Source organism: Salvia miltiorrhiza, chromosome 8 (assembly GCF_028751815.1).
Source record: "Salvia miltiorrhiza cultivar Shanhuang (shh) chromosome 8, IMPLAD_Smil_shh, whole genome shotgun sequence".
NCBI classification, from domain to species: domain Eukaryota; kingdom Viridiplantae; phylum Streptophyta; class Magnoliopsida; order Lamiales; family Lamiaceae; genus Salvia; species Salvia miltiorrhiza.
This window is the reverse complement of record NC_080394.1, coordinates 21,726,553-21,748,321: the sequence shown is the minus strand read 5'-3', so window position 1 is coordinate 21,748,321 and position 21,769 is coordinate 21,726,553. Positions and strand designations below refer to the sequence as shown.

The 21,769-nt window shown below is 35.5% G+C and overlaps 1 protein-coding gene and 1 pseudogene across 1 annotated transcript; one reads left to right on the top strand and one right to left on the bottom strand.

The window, feature by feature from the left end:
* The first annotated feature begins 5,343 nt into the window (after positions 1–5,343).
* On the top strand, positions 5,344–6,506 carry LOC130998190 (serine carboxypeptidase-like 48; annotated as a pseudogene).
* Positions 6,507–7,531: 1,025 nt separating this feature from the next.
* Positions 7,532–10,894, bottom strand: LOC131001830 (ACT domain-containing protein ACR1). Its single transcript, XM_057928432.1, has 8 exons — positions 10,776–10,894; positions 10,187–10,261; positions 10,047–10,092; positions 9,260–9,374; positions 9,011–9,078; positions 8,271–8,918; positions 8,088–8,189; positions 7,532–7,990 (listed from the first exon to the last, which is right to left on the bottom strand). The coding sequence occupies exons 2-8, from the start codon at positions 10,258–10,260 to the stop codon at positions 7,643–7,645; spliced, it is 1,401 nt and encodes a 466-aa protein (XP_057784415.1). The 5' UTR covers position 10,261; positions 10,776–10,894; the 3' UTR covers positions 7,532–7,642.
* Positions 10,895–21,769: the final 10,875 nt, after the last annotated feature.

Here is a 21,769-nt window from a genome sequence, read left to right as displayed (position 1 = left end):
CATACCTATGCAGTCTTGAACAGATTAGGCTAATTTCATTTTTCTCTCATTTTTGTTATTGATATGCAAAAGCAATCATTGTCCATTTTCTTGTGAAATTAATTTTGACTAGTAGGGCCATCAATGCAGAAACCCTAATTAATTAAACCCTAAAGTCAAAATTAATTTCACAAGAAAATGGACAATGATTGCTTTTGCATATCAATAACAAAAATGAGAGTGTTCGCTAATATTTTCACCACGCCGCAAGTATACGGGTAGTTGTAATATATGGAAGCAAGGTCGTATCCCACAAGGATTAGTAGTTCAATCTAGTGATTATCCTAATTCATTATGCTAGAGCTATTTAGACTAAACAAGGAGGTGAGTGGTTTGATTAACTAACAAATTCAAAGACAAAATAAGAACAATCAAACAAAGTGGATTAATTAAGTGATGAAGGTGGTTTAGGGATTAGGCATCGATGGATTAGCAATGGACTTCAAATTAGCTCAATATTAGTCTTGATATTCCTATTTATCTAGAGTGATCTCCCCACTAGTTCTAGCCCCCTCCCGAACGACTAAAACGGTAGATTACGGGTCATAGTTGCCGTCCCCGGTCAACTTCTAACCTATAACTCCCAAAAGCACAAAGGATCGGTAAACTCTCACCCAACTCTCAACCTCCCGGTTTATTGAGTCAATATGTTTCAAGCTCCTAATCTATTATGATTATCCTCTCCCAATTCAAATCACAAATTAGAAATGCATAGAAAGTGACCAACAATCCATACAAGAATTAAAGCTAGGGCTTGAAAAGATAATAACAAGGAAATAATCAAGACATATATTAAGCATAATAATCAATCCATCACATAATCAACTAGCCTAATCCCCAAACCAATGGGGGATTTTATCCAAACATGTTCACAAACAACAAACCTAAATCAAAGAAATACATAAATGAAAGAGAGAGTAAGAAGTGACAAATCCTATTAATGAGCTTTCTTCAATCTTCTCTCCTCTTCAATGCATTCAATCTTGGTAAAAAGATGTGGTAATGGAGGCTAGGGTTTGGTGTGGAGGAATTGAGGAAGATGGAAATGGGTGTGTTGAATGTTGGGGATGATGAATAGTGTGAGGAAAAGGGGGAGAAAGGGGTTTAAGGGGTGAAAAACCCGACTGGGGCCCACTTGGGGAGGCTCCGCCCTTTTCCCGCGGTCCTGGCCCGCGCCCGCGGCCGGCAAACGTGGGGGAGAGTCAGGGGACCCGCGGTCCCACCCCGCGGCCGCGGGTGGTGACCGCGGGTGTCTCCTGAGTCGGGGGCAGCTGACCCGCGGTCCCACCCCGCGGCCGCGGGTGGTGACCGCGGGCTACTGGGCGTATTGCGCAGGCCGCTCGTTTTGCTCCGTTCTCCCTCGTCCGGACTCGGATTTGGTCGCCGTTTGCGCTCACGGATTCCTCTCGAGACGTACTTCAATCTCATATCTTCAAAATCCTCCAATTAATCATTGATGATTCCTGAAATTACTCCAAAACTACACCAAGATATCAAATCTTCATAAAACTAAATATTCGGGCACAAACAAGCATTCACAAGCAAAACATGAAGGGAAATGACAACAAAACATGTGGAATTGAGGTACGAAAACCATGTTTGTCAGAGAGAAAAATGAAATTAACCTAATCTGTTCAAGACTGCATATGTATGAATGTGGGGTTATAGTTGAATATGAGTTGTAAAAATGGGCCAAAATGGGCCCATTGTCAAAATAGGCCAAAATGGGCCCATTTTTGAATACCTATACAAGAAAATTAAAGTCATGTTAAACAAAGCAATCCAATAAATTAATGCAAATTTTCGAAAACTGATAAGATAAGAGAAAGCCAACATTTTTAACACACATCAAAATATCAAATCCCTTATTTTAACAATTAACACACAGCAAATTCGAAAACTAAAAACTGATATTCGAACAAAAACATAAACACCAGACAAGAGAAAGCTTAAAATTGATAACCCAACTCCCTTCTTTAGTTCTTTTGACTGGATATTCCCCAAAAACATCAAATCCCAACATTTTTAACACACATAAACAAAAAAATCAGACATGCTTTTCAAGTATTATCTTAAGTAAAGCTATTTTCCAGAATGGGTGTTAGTGTTACTTACCGGCGGAGGGGCATGGGGCGGGCAGAAGGATACTGATCAGCGGCAGACTGAAAGGCGACGGCGAAGGGGCGTGGGGCTGCGCTGTGGAGTTGAGTGTGGACCGTGGAGAATGGATTGAATCAGGAGAATAGATGAAAATTGAGAGGCGGCCGGTGAGCAGGGGACCGCGCCGACAGGCTACTGACGGCGGAGAGGCATGGGGCGGCCGGCGACGCTGTGGAGTTGAGGGTGGAGTAGAGTTGAAAAATTGAAAATGAGATTGAGAAATGGAGCAGACGGCGCGGGTGTAGGATTGTAGGGTTTTTGGAACTACAAAAACTAAGTTAATAATATATATATATTATATGTCATTTTTATTTATATTATATATATATTTCGGATTTCGGATTTTTTCGGATTTTTAATATACTGATCCGATCCGATCCGAAAAACTGAAAAATACTTAAAATTCAATCCGAACCGATCCGAAAATTCAAAAAATTCGAACCAAATTTAAAATTTCGGTTTGGTTCGAATCGGATATTCGGATTTCGGTTATTTTGCTCACCCCTAGTGGGGTTTGAACCCGGGACCTCACTGTTCACATACAGGAGGTCGCACCGCTTGGTGTCCCTTAGGGGACGCGTTAGTCTAGTACTTCCTCCGTCCCGCTATTCATGTCCCATTTTCCTTTTTGGGTTGTCCCACCGATAATGTCCCGTTTCCTAAAAAGGAAATAATAAGGGGATGCTTAACATTAAATGAGATCACTAATTATTCAACTAATAAACCCTTAATTAATTGATTTTCCCTCTATTCTCTATCTCTCTTTCTCTCGTCTCTCTCTCTCTGCGCCTGAGATCTCCACCGCCGTCGTCTGCTCGTCGCCGGAGGAAGCCTTCTCCTCCACCTTCACCGCCCTAGCCGTCTTCTCCTCCACTTGCCTTTCCTCTGCTCGTCGTCGGAGGAAGCCGCCCCCGCCGGATCTGTCCTTCTCCCTTCGCCGGATCTGTCCTTCGCCCCCGCCGGATCTGTCAATGGAGGAAGCCGCCCTTCGCCTGCCGGATCTGTCCCTTGGCTGAGCGACAGCAATTCTCGTCGCTGCCCTTTTCCTCCCTCTGATCTCCTCCGCCTCTCACCTCTGATCTCCCCTAACCCTCTGCAAAACCATAACCCCTAATTTGGGTTGCAGATTTGGTTGGGGGAAATCGTTTGATTTCTAAGTTCGATTTGGGTGGGGTTGTGGTGATTTACAGGCGGTGGTGCTGTGGTGGTGCAGGCGGTGGTGCTGTGGTGGTGCAGGCGGTGGTGCTGTGGTGCAGGCGGTGGTGCTGTGGTGGTGCAGGCGGTGCTGTGGTGGTGCATGCGGTGGTGCAGGCGGTGCTGTGGTGGTGCAGGCGGTGCTGTGGTGGTGCAGGCGGTGGTTAATTAAACTAACATTAAGTTTTTTGAAGACACAATTTAACTCTTAATTTTAGTCTCCTTAATCTCCGTGCCGAAAAGAAACGAGACTTGAATAGCGGGACGGAGGAAGTAATAAAAATTCATCTATTGACTTTAGATAGTAATTAATGTCAATGAATTGAAAACAAGTCATAAATTGAGAGCTGTGAAAATGGGCCAAAATGGGCCCATTTTGGCCCATTTTGACAGTACTGATTATATTCATAACCTCCATGGCCCATTTTGGCCCATTTTGACAGTAAGGGTGATTATATTCATAACCTCCATTTCACTCTCTATAGACCTTAATATAAAATAAGGGTTAATTGCATCAAAATACCTGACATTTTCCCAAAATTTGGTTTTTTGACAAACTTTTTAATTGTAGCAAAAATTTTAGCTACGTTTCAATTTATTGCAATGTCCGTCCCGCGTATATTTTCGGCCAAATCCATGCTGAGGTGGACCTCCGTAAAGCTTAGGTGGCATGTCGTGTCGGGTAATGAAACATTGTCGTCTCAAATCCATTGCAATAAATTAAAACGTAGCTAAAATAAATTGACCGGAAATGAATGGATTTGGCCGGAAATATACGCAGGACGGACATTGCAATAAATTGAAACGTAGCTAAAATTTTTGCTACAATTAAAAAGTTTGTCAAAAAACCAAATTTTGGGAAAATGTCAGGTATTTTGATGTAATTAACCCTATAAAAAATGATATAAAATAATTATGAAGTGCCATAACCGCGAACCTCTACGAGTTGTTCACCCAAACTAATCTGCAAAAGATTTGATCATTGCAATCGGAACAATGGAGTGAATGATCTAGTTTCATATCTAAGAGAGAAGCTAAAATGAGGAGTAGAGATTATTCCTCCAAAAAAGGACGATGGTGGCGACGCTGCCGAAGACGGCAAAGAGAAAGCTAGTGGTGGCGGTGATTAGAGGTGCCCACGGTCCAGTTCCCGATTCGAACTGAAACCGAACCGTCAGTTCACGGTTCCAAAATCTGGAATCGGAATCGGACCGGATATTGGTCCTCACGGTTTTGGTTCGAACCGTGAACCGGCGGTTCTGGTTACGGTTTCAAATCGTCGGTTCCTGATTTGAACCATGAAACCGTTATTTATTTATTTTTATTTTTTATTTTTTATTTTAAAGTGTGAGTTTAAAATTTATAATTTATACACAATGTTGAACTATTTATTTAGAATGTAAATGGTTGACATTTAGTATGAATTAGATGTGGGAATGAGAGTTCACCATTTTATTTAGATTCTAAAGGGTTGAAGTTTACAATAAATTTGATGTGAGATAGAATTTGAGATAGACAAAAGTAAAAAAACATAAAGAATGCACATGAAATTATGATTTTTCAATACACATATTTCCCACATCGAATTTATACTAAACTTCAACCATTTACTACCTAAATAAAAGGGTCAATGCTCATTGCTCATCCTCATATATCTAATTCATCTAAATTTCAACCATGTATAATCTAAATAAATGGTTTAATATTGTTTAAATGTCATACAACCCTTCAAAATTTAGTGAAATTAAAAAAAAAAAATTGGATGGTTCCACGGTTCGGAACCGTGAACCGCCGGTTCGGGATTATTGGAACCGGAACCAAACCGTGGAGCCACGTTTACGGTTTTAGTTCGGAATTGTTGACCACGGTTCCGATTTCGAAACCATTGACCACGGTCTGGTTCGACGGTTCGGTTCCTGGTTTCAATTTTTTTGGGCATCTCTAGCGGCGATGAAGGAGAAAAACAAAGAAAGCGATGTTGTTGGAGAAGGTGGTGGTAAGAAAAAGAGGTTGGTGGCGACACAAAAGAAGTTGAAGCATGATCATGATATAGAAATTGATTGGATAGTTTGATCGAATAGGTGGTGAGCGTGAATGAGATTTAGTTTTGAAAGAGCACAGGAACTAGAGAAGAACCCATGTCGCTGATGGAGTTAAATTGGAAAAAATTGATGATACAAAAGTTTACTGAATTCAATTATTAAGAACATAACTTGTGAAGTACAAAAAAAAAACTAATGTTCTGACATTAATTAGTAATGATGTATTTTATATGGATGATTTGTTCTTTATTGTACTAGTATTATTATGTATGATTCAAACGAGGATTTGTAATCTTTATTTACGGATGAAATTAATAGCCAAAATCTAGAACATAATCAAAATATAAGAGTTGAAAATAAGCAAGGCGGATCCTGTAGTGATATGGCTAATAGGAGGGCCAGGATGCAGTAGTGAGTTGGCCATGTTCTACGAAAATTGCCCTTCCACATAACTAGCAACATGTCCTTAGCACGAAATGATTTTGGATGGGATAAGGTCTTTTTTGGCTACTTCGCAAGATCTGATTGCTCATAATCTCCTCTGTCTTTGCGTTTTTTAGCATATTAATATAGATTCAAATTCTTTAACATATATGCAGGTATCAAATATTATATATGTCAACCAGCCAACTGGAACTGGTTTCAGCTACAGCTCTGATGATGAAGATATCAGGCATAATCTATACGACTTCTTGCAGGTTCGTCTCCTATTTATGTAGGGGTAGAATCTGACCATATTTTTGCATTGGTTTTCACTGATGAAAGCTCTTCTCTAAGGAACATCCACAGTTTCTGAAGAATGACTTGTACATTACTGGAGAATCGTATGTTGGGCACTATATTCCTGCTTTCGCTGCTCGTGTTCCTCAAGGGAACAAAGACAAGCAAGGACTTCACATTAATCTTAAGGTATATTTTGTTTTTGAATTGCTACCTTTTATTCAAATCTATTTTTTGCCTTGTTTTATCACTTCTCAGGGCTTTGCCATTGGCAACGGGCTTACTAACCCTGAGATACAGTACGCGTATACTGACTACGCGTTGGACATGATGAAGACAGTTTCAGATTGAGAATATGCAATCAAGCTTTGGGGTGAGTTAGTTTTTGCTTGATGCAAAATATGACTCTATTTTGCTTCTCTAGGTGATGATGGTGGATCGTCTTGCTTGGATGTGATAGATAGGGGCTAAGAAGAATGATTATAGCTTGATAAATGTATGATTAAAAAAAAAACACATTGTTAAAATATTTTGGGGGCTAAGATCATGTCTAAAAAAAACATGAGGCAATGGGGTAAATTAGTCAAATATAAATATTTTATTAAATAGAAGATTATAAAGAGTAAAATGAGGGCTATGAATAGAATCACCCATATATAATCCATAACCTATACAATCGTGCATGTAATGTTTGATAGGCACAACCCAACTGGCCCTGGTCCAATTACTATTTCAGTCCAAATGAGTGCCATGCACACGAGAAGCCCAAATTCATCACTAATCAGCCTATTAGGTTTAAGAAAAGCATAATTGATAGCCAAATAATAACTGTAAATCTATAACTATAAATATGTATCATCTCTATTTTATGCAGCAATCAATGAAATAAATTAGAACTTCTATTTTGCGAACGGAGTGTAAACTACTCGAATAGCCCTCTTTCATCTCTGGCTTTCTATATTCCATTACTAATTTGATTATATGATGGTGCTTTTTCGAGCAAGCCCAAACTCCAAAACCAATTTGATTATACCAATGATGGAGTTTTTTCGAACAAGCTCAAACTCCAAAAATATAGAGAGATGAAAGAAGACTATTCGAGCAGTCTACGCTCTATCCGCATAATACAATGCTAGGTAATTTCATTGATTGCAGCGGAAAATAGAGATGATACATATTTATAGTTACGGTTACTACTTAGCTATCAACTATACATTTCTCAAGCCTAATTGGTTGATGGGTGATGAATTTGAGTTTCTCATATTGGTGGTATTCATTTGAGCTGGAGTAGTAATTGAAGTAATGGGCTGCGGGTATCTATGTCAATAACAAAATAAACGTTATAAAGCTATGAAACGAGAGCAGAGGACAAGATGGAAAATGGAAGCAATGATGGTATGGGAATCGGATCTTATTTACATCTGGTGACATATGATATCTCATTTACAGTTGATGCTATCTAACATTTACACAAATTGCAAATACAATCACGATTTAATGGGTTTGAAGTTGGCGGAGAGGCGCTCCAAGTGCGACCAGATGAAGCTTCCCAGAGAAGACCTCGGCCTCTCTTCATCTTGGACACCGCTGCTTGTTCTAGAAGGTGACATGTTTTTGAAAACTGTACGGCCTCCGATCTCTCGTCTTACCATCTCCACCGTTTCCGGCCTCACATCTTCCCCTGTTGCATCTTTGAGGTAGAACGTCCCCACCGCGTTTTCACCACGAACCCCGATCTCCGCTCCCATTATCGACAGTCCGTTCTCCCGAAGGACTCGTGTAACGTCCGATAGCAGCCCCGTTTTGTTCTTAGTGCAAATACACAGTCTCAGTCCCTGCAATACATCATATAGGTAATAGATTGTACTAACACTGCATAATGATTCCAAATGATTTAATCAAGTAAAGTAAATGGTAGATTAACCAACATACATTGGAAACTCTCCTTTCTGTGGCAGCAACCAAACATTTGGTAACCCTGTGCTTCTCGCTGTCCATCTCCAACGTCCCATTCTTGTCTGTTACGTAATATTCCTGCGATAAATCTGTGTTTAGGAAACGGGAAGATGGAAAATCGAAGCTTCTGAACTGGAAGTTTTGATGATATGAGCATACCTGGAATGCAGTGGAGCCTTGAGAGCTAATGGCGGCATGGTGCACTACATAGTTCAAGTCAGTGAGAGCACAAACCGTGTCGAACAACAGCTTAGGCCGATCTCTGCTCCTCACTGTAATAATCGAGTAGCCAGTTTCCTTGCACTTCTGTATCTTCACATGTGTCCCAATCTGTCCCTTCTTCCTCTCTTTGCCGCAGCCGCCATACACGTCGACCCCATCCCATTCGCTGTTACCGCTGCAACACGAGCAGCATTGGTCGTAGTCTCTGTCTGCCGCCATCATCTGGTGGAGGCGCCTCTCCGTGTGCGTACGGCCCGGGGCAGGGGCAGCCAGCCTCACGCTTCGCCTCTCATCCTCGTGGTGGTGCGCTTCCACCACATTCTCAAGATGGGCCCGCACTTGGGCCGCCCGGGTGGGGTCCATCATCCGCCCGTTACTATCTTCGACATAGATGATGCACGCTGCGCGGCCCTTGTGGGTCCATGCCACGGCAGCAGAGACGTGGCACCCCATCTCAGCAAGAACGGCCGACATTTCTGACATCAGACCGGGCCTGTCTAGCCCCGTCATCTCGAGTGCCACGTGTTCAGCCGACACACCTCTAGGTCTAGCCTCCTTGTTTGCTATCCTACTTGTGCAAATGGCCTATAAAATTACCAATCATAATTTGTAAGTATGTTTTGCTTTATCGACTGAAATAACAATAATGAATTAACAGAAAATTTAATTAAGCCAACCTCTTGGATGTGAAGAATAAGGCTTTCATCAGTGAGTTTGTTTCCTTGTTGGTCCGTCACGTGGAAGACTGGAATCCATGCAATCAAACACAGATTCAAATCAATATAAAAACACAAAATTCTTGGTTTGCTGACTTGTATACGGCTCAGCAAACTCATTTTCTTAATTCTAAATTCAATCAAGATATACTATAATATAACAACTGATTCGGATTGTTCTGAACAAAATCAATATGTTAATCAGCTCACCATCCATCAACCAACCACCGTCGGAGGAGATGTAAGATTTGGAAATGACGAGGTCAAGATCTGTAAGAACTTGAACCACCTCCAGCAGCACCCCGTGCTTATTAGCACTATCAACCTGCACTCAGCAAAAACATGCATGTTGTACTTAATTTCATGATTAATTAACCCATAATAGTTACATATATATATATACATGTAATATCTTCTTGCTTAGTACCAATATCTTAACCACAGATTAGAACAATATATTAATGCAGCCTCAGACAATGAAACTACAAACTTTGTTCCTTTAGTATAATATATAACTATATGGCCCACAGAGATAAAATTTATAGTGCAAATATATGCCAAAATATATTGAAAAATCAAGTGGTGCATGTTTCCAATTCACTGCCTAGGCCACACATTATATCATTGGGGCCCATATAAAACTCATAATTTTCTCATGAAATTTGCTAGTTGTATCCGTATCTACAAACATCATTCAAACACATCTCCACAAATTAATCAATAATAGATGAACGAATTAATTATCTGCAACTTAGATTAAGAATGTGTAAAGTTTCTTATATACATTGCTTATGATCTTTATAAGAACGAACTCCAAGAATTCATAAACATCAAGTTGTCAAAAATGTTCAGAAAATTAGGAATATATACACTATTCTTTGATTTCATCTTTCCAAAATACAATTAATTAAGAGATAAATGCAACTATTAGATGGGAATTGAGTAATAAAAAGATAATAGCAACTTTGTCAAATAATAATGAACTACATGCACTAACCATGATAAGACTGCAATCTGGATAGATGTTATTGTCAACGGAAACCCTGGAAACCCCAACACATAATCAGATGAAAGTTAGAGCAAACTAATTAAGCATATTAAAAATCTAATGATGTATATTAAATGCTATAAACTAACCTTGGAGGATGGATTCTTTCTAAAAGTACTTCAAAATCTGGATCAATGTAGGGCGTGTAAGTGATATCCATCATTCTGAACCAATTAATTCAAAGTATATTATTCCTCAAAGCTACCAACTTTCAATGTCAAGAACTTTATATGACATATATATATATATGTGTGTGTGTGTGTTTGAAGACAAAGAGATATGGTGTGCTTCACGTCTATTATACAAGAAAGCAATAGATACACGTCCAACTCTATCCTAAAAAAACTCGTGTTATATGAATAGTCATAGAGATCAGGTTTCTTGAAAACGAAGCAAATCAACCCACTTGAAATTTCTTCCAATTTGACTGGGATTCGATGAGTACCAAAATTGGGATTACGCGGGTGAATTCTTCACATTCTTGTGATAAAAGAATCCGAAAATGAAACGATACCATCACATTGCTAAATTTTATTGAAAAAAAGAAAAAAGAAGAAGATAAATGTGAGAAATGAGATATAGATTGTTGAAATATTGAGAGGGAGATTCCGTAAGGAAGAAACAATGCATGAGAAGCAAATATTGTTGAGGAATAATCAACCAGGAATTTTCACTTACAAGCTGCCGTCAGCGTGGAGACTCTGCAACTATAGCATAGCCTATCCCTATGGGGTTTTGGGTATGTGCGTGTGTAATGCAAATGAGTGCGTGGAAATTGTGTTGGATTCGGATATTAATTAGGAGAAGGAGAAATAGGTGCCGTTTCGCTTTTTATTAATCGAGCCAACGAAGGTGATGGTACAGAGGAATCAGAGCTGGAACGCGCCACGTAGAAACGCTCGATGACGTGGCGCGTCGATCTGCCCACCACAATCGCGGCGGCTCGAGCTTGCGCTACCTGACACGTACTCATCTCTAAATTTAGGTTGCAGGGCTAAAATTGTCCAACTGTAGAAGACTCTAGTAGGGTTCATGCCACCTCCGGTTCATACCCTTTTGGATACAATTATTATAAAAATAAAATAAAATAAAATTAAAGAATTAAATTATAAAAAATACTGTCTCTGTCCAATTAGGCTTATTCCATTTTTTGGGGCACAATTATTAAAAAGAGTATAATTAATATAGTAAAAAAGTGTAAAAATGTGAGACTATATTATTTGTAATGTAAAATAATTACCAAATATAGAAACAAGACAAGATCAATGGGACAACCCAAAAAGAAAAATATGACAAGATCAATGGGACGGAAGGAGTAACAAAGTTCATAATTTTTTGTAAGATAAAAAAAAAAATTTAATGGAACATCTCAAAATGACAAAGAAGCTATGTTAAATGAGACGGAGAGAGTATATAAGACCTAATTCAACACGAATTTTAATAACATAATTGATGGATGCATATATATTAAATAAAGAGTTCCACTATATATTAATGAATAATTGTGATTGAATCGAATGTAAATTATGAATGTTTTTGGATAAATAAAAAATATTTATAAGATTGAAATATAAAGAGATTGTATGAGGTCAAATCGTAAAAGGAAACTTATTATATTCTTCGTGGACGCCAAATAAAATAATTATTATATACTCTTCGTAAACGGACGAAGTATATTAGTAGAAAAGCATTATATTTAATATTTTTTTCTGAAAAGATTTTAAATTTAAACAATTTTATCTTAATGTATACAACATCAATATTCTATGAAAAAAAAATTCAATTTGAAATCAATATATAAAAATTAAATTAATTGTTCATTAGCTAACTGCTATTAATTTTTAAATTTTAAATTTCTTCATTTTTTTTCTCATTTTGTGGATATCGCTCAATTTCTTTTTCATTTTCATTTATGTAATATACATCTAGAACAAAAGACCATAAATATACATTTAATTTGATATTATGATATGTAAAAGGTGTATTTAAACTAAACAAGTTACTATAGTTTAATTTTTTTTAATGTTAAATAATTTATATTGTTAAGTAATACTCCATTTCTCTATGTCCCATTAGTAAGATCCTAATTACTATACTGAGACGTCCCATTAGTAATGTATCATATCCCTTTTTAGTAAAAAATTAACCATTTAAAATGTAACAACGTATTCAATTCACTTAAAAGAGTCCTTAAATATTAATTTTCTACAAACGTATTCAATTCACTTTATACATCAATTACATTTTTCTTAATATTTGTGTCCAAAAGTAATTGAATATTACTAATGGGAGGTCGAGAGTAATATTTTCTTGAAACTAAAAACTTTATTTTAAATAATTTTACTTTTCTTTTTTTCTTAATTTTAATATTTTAATATTTTATATTATACATGTCTATTTATTTTATGTAAAAGATTATTAATACGATATTATGTAATTATTATAGAATAATAGCATATTATATAGATGCGGTTTATAACGTAGCCATACAATAATGCAAATCAATAGTTTCAATAAATTATGGTTAAAATTAAGTATTTTGGACATAATTATCCCGCCTTTGTACTTAGAAAAAAACATTGGTCACTCTATTTTACTCTCTCTTTGGAAATTTAGTTTTGTCGTCGCGACTCCACCGCTCTAAAGTATCTCTCTCTGTCACTACTCTCTCTCTCTCTGGAAATTTAGTTCGTCGTCGCGACTCCACCGCTCTAAAGTATCTCTCTCTGTCACTACTCTCTCTCTGACAAGTCACTCTATCTTCAATTTTCTTTGTTGTCGCCGTCAACATCATCTCCTTCTATACTCCAGCGAAATATGAGTTCAAGAAGTTACAACAGTTCAAGGAGTTCTGGATCTACGAAAATCATGAGATGCAAATCCAAATCTAAGAAGATTTGGAATGAAATGGTACGAACTCGTACCGTTCGTTCCAAGGTCTCTCGTATCAAATAGATGAACGGATGGGGCCAACGTGCCCATTAGCATCGTCCATGTCGTTCGTACCAAGATTTTTCGGGATAAGGACTGGTACAATTGGTGCTAATAGTTTAATTTGTGTCAGTCGCCCCAAGATTTGAATAGCATATGCGAGGAAAGCTTGGAACAAAAACACAGTTTCGTTCCAAATCGTGAAGAGTGCATAGCTGGAGAAGAATTTGTTTCATCTGTTCCAAGTGTGCAGGATTGGGGTGAGGAAGTTCATTTCCGTCACCCATGCACCATGCATGCCTCTTCTAGTGCAAGAAAGTGAAAAAAATGATGAAAAACGAAGATTAGTTTAGGAATTTAGTTCCATTTTGTATTAGTTGTAAAGTTTAACATCAATTTGCTTATAAGATTTTTAATTGTATTATTTGAAAAATGAATAAAATGTTGATTCAAGTTTTATTAATCAGTTATAGTTTGATTTGTTAGAACAAACTGCAAGTTTATTAGTATTTTTTATTGCGTCATTTTTCTAGGAGAATGGTATGAAATAACATATTAGAATCATTTGGTTCAATGTCTTTCGCGCCAAGTGTTTGGTACGAATATATTAGTTAATTTGCATCAATCGTACTAAGGTCTTTCGCACTAGTGTTGGTACGAATATATTACTTGGCGTTCATGTTTTTTTAATTAAGCACTTTACCTCATTTTAGATAAAAAAAAATTAATATTATTTCAACGTTGATGTACATAATAACTACTCTCTCCGTCTCATTATTGTTGGCCTGTTTTCCTTTTTGGGGTGTCCTATTAATATTGGCATATTTCTATTTTTGGTAATGATTTTTACACTACAAATAATGTGGCCCCACACACATTTACACTACAATCTTATTATCCTAAATACTCGTGCCCAAAAGAAATAGGCCAACAATAACGGGACGGAGGGAGTAATATATAACTTCGTTACTTATAAGAGCATCCACATCGCCTACAGATAGCGGCCTACTCGTGTAAGGCTCGCATCATGTAAGGCGATGCAGCCCTCCCTTACACGAGGGCTAGACGTTCTAACGTGTAGCCCGTTCGGCCGTTAAAAATAGGCGCGTGTTTTACATGCGCCATTAAAAAAAATTGAATTTTGAATTCGACTGCCTCGATTTCCGTGATTTTTTGACCGTTCAATTTTTTTCCTTTTTTTCTTTTTTTCTCTTTTCTCTTCTTCTTCTTTATCTTCTCTTTTAAAAAAAATAAAATAAAATGTGTTATTTAAATTTGAGCAATTAAATTTAAGTGAAAAGCATAAAAATCAAAACTAAAAAAATCATGTAGGCTATCATGTAACCCCAATGCAGCCTCTTTACACCATGTGGTCCCCTCCTCATAAAATAAATGTAAGATATTATGTGACACCAAATGTGGATGCTCTAAGAATTGAATATACATTTAACATAAATGGCTATTTTTTTTTTATTTTTATGTCATAAATGGTTGTTATTAACCATTGGAGAAAATTAGATAACATTCCACAAGCATCAAAATCTTATGATCAAATTAAAAAGTAAAGTAATAAAGTTTGAAAATCAATTTTTTAGAAAAAATAAATAAATTCGGTTAATCGAGTCAACTTACTCGATTTTCGGACCAATCCTATTGAGCTCGAGCTATTTTCGATTCAAATTATTTGAACTGATTTTTTTTTCAATTAAATATTTTTAATCCTAACCCATAATTTATGTCGATCTACCCGTCAATTTTTAGCTTTATCATGACATCTTTAACAGAGAATACGTAAGGTACTCCTAATATTTTCGCAAAAATATAAATTAGCAATATTCTTAATTAACTCCATATGTACACTTTTTACTACATATTCCAAATCCAAAAATTCGACTCATCACATTTTTGTTAAATTATATGAATGTTGAGAGTCGCAAGATTTTCACGTTAAGACATTTGGCATATATAATTTTTAGGGTAAATAACGCCATAATTCACGAACTTTTACCAGATTTTCATTTTTCCCACAATTTTTAAATTTTAGATAAAAATACACAACTTTTCAAGTAATTCTAATTTTTCAGAAGATGAACTTCTCCGGCAAAAATTAAAACTGACGTGGCTTACTAATGCTGGCGAGGATACAACCTCGTTTACAATTTAATTTAAAATGTTGTCGTTATATAATAAACGTTGTCGTATTGTCTATAATTTTAAATTAGCCCTCATTTTATATTCCAACAATTCTCTTCTTCTCAATGACGGGCTAACAGTTCTTTCTCTCATCACTTTCATTTGTTTCTGCATTTCAGGAGATGAGCGCAAGCTCGATGTTGAACGTGAGGAACTACACATGGCAAATCAGAATCACAACCTGAAAATCTCAGCTCTATCTAGCAATGGAAATCTCCGCGTGACCTAGCAATCTCAGCGCAACCTACCAATCTCAACCCAAGAACCCTAGCAATCTTAGTCCAAGAACCCTAGCAATCGCAAGAAGAACACTAATTTTAAAGCTGCAGCCAATTTCTAACCTTTTATCACAAAACGACAGCGTTTAATCGTTGCTGAAAACGACATCGTTTGCTTCGCCGGACTACGTTGCCATGTTGGCAATTTCGAGTGCCACCTAAGCTTTAAATTGGGTGAGATTAAGGATCGTGGGAAAAATCAGAATCAATTGAAAGATTGAAAAAAAAAAAGAAAAAATTGAAAGATTGTGTATGTTTATCTAAAATTTAAAAGTAGTGGGAAAAATCAGAATCTCGTAAAAGTTCGTGAATTTTGGCGCTATTTGTCCTAATTTTTATATAACTTGTGAAGGAAATATTCTCTTCGTCCTCGAAAATTACGATATTACTCCCTCCGTTTCATTATAAATATCTCATTACTTTTGGATATAGAGATTAAAGAATATATAATTAGTAGATAAAGAGAGTTTATGAACTTATTTAAGTAGAGGTGGTCTCCTGTATACCCGAGTGTACTGTACACCCGGATTGTACCCGACCCGGATCCTGTCTCGATTGGATTATCCTGACCCATTTTTTCTTGAAATGACACTAACACTAACACGAAATGACACTAACACTAACACGATCTTGGAATGACACTAACACTATTTTGTTTTACAAATGACACTAACACTATATTGAAATGACACTAACACTACGTATAAAATGACACTAACACTATATTGAAATGAAACTAACACTACATGTAAATGACACTAATACTATATCAAAATAATACTAACACTTGACATTCGGGTACGCAAGTTTTTGTGATTTAAGTATTATTTTAAAAGTAGGTATAGAGAGAGAGTAGATGGGTGGACCCGTTAATTAATGAATTTAAGTCCTTTAACTATTTTCAAAAAGATTTTCAAAAAAATAAATAAATTATTTACCAAAAAAGAATTAGACATTTGTAATAGGCATCACATTATGAAAACTGAGACATTTGTAATGGAACAAAGAGATTATTATTTTTATCTGTCCATAAAAAATATAGTGTTATTATTTTAGTATACTTCCTCTTTTATTTTAAAACTCATTTATATTCATTATTTTATTATATATATATATATATATATATTAAAAAAAAACTCAACTATTTGACAAGCCAACTTTGATCGATTTCTCTTCATTCAAATTTAGAGGGGTTTGGCTTATTTTAAATGGATGTTTCAGGAGCTTATAGTATGTATGAATCAAGAACTTATAAGTTGTGAAAGTATTTAAATATTTTAACTTATAAGTTAAAGAGTGAATTGTAAAGTGGAGAAAAAAAAAATCCTAATTAGAAAGAGAAAGTTGTAAAAATATGAAATTGAAATGTTATATGATGAATTACAAATTATAATTGAGTTATTTTTCTGTGAAATGATTATTACTTATAAGATGATGAGAAAATAAGTTGAGATGTAGCCACTTGTTTTTTGGGGAGCTTAGAACATCTCCAATGGGAGGCTCTATAAATGGGCGCTATAAGGTGGTCCCCACCATAAGGCCTCCTCTCTCCAGTGCATTAACTATATAAAGAGGCCCTATAATCTCCATTTCTATTTTGTCTCATTGTTACTCTTCTATTTTAAAATTCAACATTTCATTAAAATTAAAATAAACATTACATTAATTAAAATAAAAATTACAATAATCTAAATAACTAAAATTCTAAATTATATTAATTAAAAAAATTATGATATATAATTTAAATCTAAACTATATAAATCTTCTACGCATGAGCATTTCTTCGACCATGTCCATGTGCTATGCCAATTAAGCCTCTCACATACTCGAAGTCTCGAAGTGTCTGTATTGAAGATTTTGTAATCGAGCTCCTTCATTTTCACCTCGGCGGCTTTTATTTTTGTTTCGGCAGCTTTAGCTTTTGCATTGGCAACTTTGGATTTTGCTTCGGCGATAGAATTGGTTTGGGTGGTAAATTCCTCGATTCTTTGTGTTACACGTTCCATTGCTTTGTAGTATTGCACCTTCTCCGCCGATGATTCCACTTTCTTCCCCTTACCTTTATCCCACTTTGTCGTTTTCTGGCCTTGGGGCTCCCTCAGGTTTAGTGTCGTTGAATCTCTAGCAGATATCTCCCCAATATTGAGTTGCCTTTTGGCTCGTCCCCAATATTGTGTCTCCGCCCACAACATGAAAATGAGCTCTATCTCCACCGAGGTGCACCTAGTGCAAGGCTTCGACGTTGGCTTCGGCACTTCGACAACATCATCTTCAACGGCACGAGGTACGTGGGTTCGTCGGGGTTGTAAGAGAGCCCGAGGAGAAGATATTTGAGCCTTGCGAGAGAGGCGCAAACTCCATCGTCAAGGAAGACTAGGAACACCCGAGTCTTGGTAGGCATTCGCGGACTAGCATCGACCCCCTTCCCTGGCCCCGCGTTAGATTTGCTCTTATAAGTTATTGAAAGTTATTTTTACAACTTCATGAATAGTTTAATTATTTTGCCAAATATTTTGAAAGAGCTTATAGTTAAGCTCCTTAAAATAGCTTATAAGTTATTTAAAAATTTAAAAATTTAACAAAATACCCTTTTAATGAATTTATTTTATTATTTTATACCCATTTCTTAACTATTTATTAAAATTCAGGATCCAAACAACACCATAATTTTCATGGATGGAAATTATTGTAATTATTGAACTTAAAAAAAGAGTCCACTGTTAATACTTTTCCATTTAAATTCTTAATTCCAGTATGGCTCCCTGATTGAAGACTTTCCAATAATTTTAGGTGCAACAATTGATAAAATAGCTCCATGAATCGATATTAAAGCACTGTTTGTAGAAGACAAGACAATAATAGACAAATATGTATGTATATTACGAATCCACGTCAATCCACTTGGAAAATAATAAAGAAATGGACGATGCTAACTTTTCCATATATATTAAAAAAACATGTCCTTTAATTTGCATTTTTTAATCTGAATATAAACTTTGTTAATAATTTTCCTATTTGATTATGTTAGTTTGAAGATACTTTCGAGTATTTGTTTTTGTTCGACGCCTCATGCAAATTAATCCTTTACTATACAAATCTAGTAAACAGTTAATAATTCATTTAATGTTGAATTATATTAAATTTTAATATTCTTTCTGTCTACAAAATTATAGTGTAATTTGAAGAGCATGAATTTTAATAAATAATTGAAAAATATGAATATAGTAGAGAAATTAATTCATCGAAATTAAGTGTTGAAGAAGGCCCCACCAAAATTAATGTATTAAATAATTGAGTATGAATGAGGTTTAAAAAGAAAAAAAATATAATTTTTGTGAATTGACGAAAATAGTAATAAGACTATAAAAATGGAGTATAAATATTAGGGGCTAAATTATTACTTATGCCAAAAGATTTCTCTATTTAGTTTCAACTTATAGTAGTTGCTAGGTTCTTTCTTCAAGTTATTGATATCCATAATAATTTGAGCTTCAAAATTCAAGTAAAAACTATATATATAAAAGTCCAAAATATTTACTATAATCTTCACGCAACATTTTCAAATAATAAAGTTCAAGTCTTTGCTTTGGCACATCAATGAAAATCATTGGTGGCGTTGCATTTTCGCATGAATTACTAAACATCACTTGTTAACGTGTGAAATAATTATTTACTCAAAATTGAATTCCTAGACCCTTTTTTAATTTATTTTTTTTCATTTATAGGAATAACATCAATGCCATTACATACTCTAGAGGGTGTTCAATAAATAGATAATCAAGACACTTATAATAACTTAACTCAAATTATGGATATCAAATAAAGCTGTCAAAATTAGCAGGACAAACTAGCCTAACAAAGAAGTAATTTTAATTCGATATTTTTGGGCCACTATTTTGAGACCCTAATCCAATCCTAAAATCATACTGCCAGATGGTTACTTGGTTAGACGTTGAAAAAAAAAAGTATACAAAGGTGGGTGGGTTAGATTCTTTTTAAACTAATACTCTCTCTGTCCATTCATTTGTGTCCCATAAAAAAGGGCACGAATTTTTTTTAAAAATATATTATTTATTTGTTAAGTGGAGAAGATGACCCATGTATAGTTAACTAATGATATTTTTTAAGATTAAAAATGATGGGTCCCTCAATAGCATATGTGTAAATAAGTATAAAATATAAGGGTAGTAATTAAAAAAATAATTACTAAAAATAAGTAGAACACGAATTAATGGACAAATCAAAATGATAAATTAGAACATGAATTGATGGACGGAATGGATATTTGTGAGCACATCTCGACCTTAATTGGTTAGATAATCTTCCCCATCGAATTGTTCTTAATTTAATAGCTCTAACCATGAGGCATGACTCATGAGCCATGGATTCTTTCCTTTTTGAGTTGGGGACAATAGGACATTGGGGTTTGAATCCTAATCATTTCTGTTAACACTAATGATTTTTACCACTTGAATATCTTAAAAGGACGATTAATTGGTTTGGTCGCCTCCTTGTTATTGTTATAGCTAGGGATGTCAATCTAGTCCGAAATCTGTGGGCTAGCCCGATTAACCCATCATCCGAAAGGGTTAGGGTTGAATATTTTCAACTCGATAAAAGTTACAATCCGATTAGTCCGTAACCGAATAGCCCGGCACCCGAAAGGGCCGACCCGACTAACCCGATGGGCTAGCCCGAAACCCGAATACTTAATATTAAATATTTAGATATAAAAATAAAAAAAATGATAAAATATTATAAAGTCTCATCATTTCACTTTTCTGTATTTTTGAGATGCTTTGCTTCTATAAATTCAAATTATTGTTGGATATTTTATTATTTTTTCATTAACAAAGTTGAACATTTTATTGTTACAACTTATTTTATATGTTATGCAATCTTGATGTTTTTTTCAATATTTTATATTTTTGCATTTCATGCTTTCTATATAATTTATATCTTTGATTTCTATGTATATTTTATACATTATATATTAGATACAAATGATTATTTTATTTTACGCATTTAAGCCGATTAGCCCGATGGGCTAGCCTGAAACCCGAACGTTTAGGGTTAGGGTTGAAAATTTATAACCCGACAAAATTCCCAGCCCGATTAGCCCGCACCCGATTAATCCGAAACCCGATAGGACTGGCCCGAAACCCGGTGGACTGACCCGATTGACATCTCTAGTTATAGGTATGAAAATCGGCATGAATTCAATTTGATCGTGTTTACATTTTAATATGCCCAAAAGAATTACTTGAACATTTTCGAGAAATGATGTATTTTTTTTTATTGTAAATTTATCATGGAAAAATGAGGGATAAATAAAATTTCACCCTTTGAATTCTTCATTTCTTTTCTCTCACTTTCTATAAAATAAAATTTAACCCTTACTCATTCCTTCTTTTCACTATAAAAGAGGGATAATATTATCACAATAAGGGCGTGTTTGATATTGGCTAATACACTGTATTAGCTAATTTAGTACAGATCAGTCTAGTGTTTGGTATTATTTAGTAATAATGTGGATGACCCGATTTAATCCTACGACCCAGTATTACTAATCCAGATTTCTTAGGATTAATAATACCACCTCCCCCTAGGATTAACTTAAACCAGGATATTATGTATTTAGCCATGATAGCAAACATCAACTCAGTATTAATAATATGTCATTATCCACGCTAAATATCCTGGTTACAAATTATCCTATATAATCCTTTACTGAAAATCAAACGAGCTCTTATTATTCATCTTTTGAGTGAAAATGAGGAATGAGTAAGTGTCAAATTCTATATTTTAGGAAATTAGAAAAAAGAAGGGAATGATTTAAATGGTAAAATTTATTTATCCCTCATTTTTTCGTGATAAATTTACAACAAAAAAGAACGCTCCTACATGTTAAGAATTTGATTATAATAGTATGATATTCAGTTTCTTTCTTTTTTTTTTTCTGTAAAAAACAAAAGAAAGTAAACCGATGAAGTAGACAATTCAAGAAGTTTGGAAGTGATGGGCCCGCCGCCATGGTAGTGTAGACTAGAGCCTTCTTCATCCATATCCCCTCCTATCCCAACTACCCCATAACTGAAACTATCATAATTTCCAATCATTCATATCCATTTTCATCTTCTCTTCATTCATCACAACTCCACCTTTGAATCTGCATCGCCGCTCCATCCTACCCAATTTCAATTGCTCTACCATTAATTTGTCTCTCACATCATTTCACGTCACGTAATTAGGTCTAGTCTTTTGGTGTTG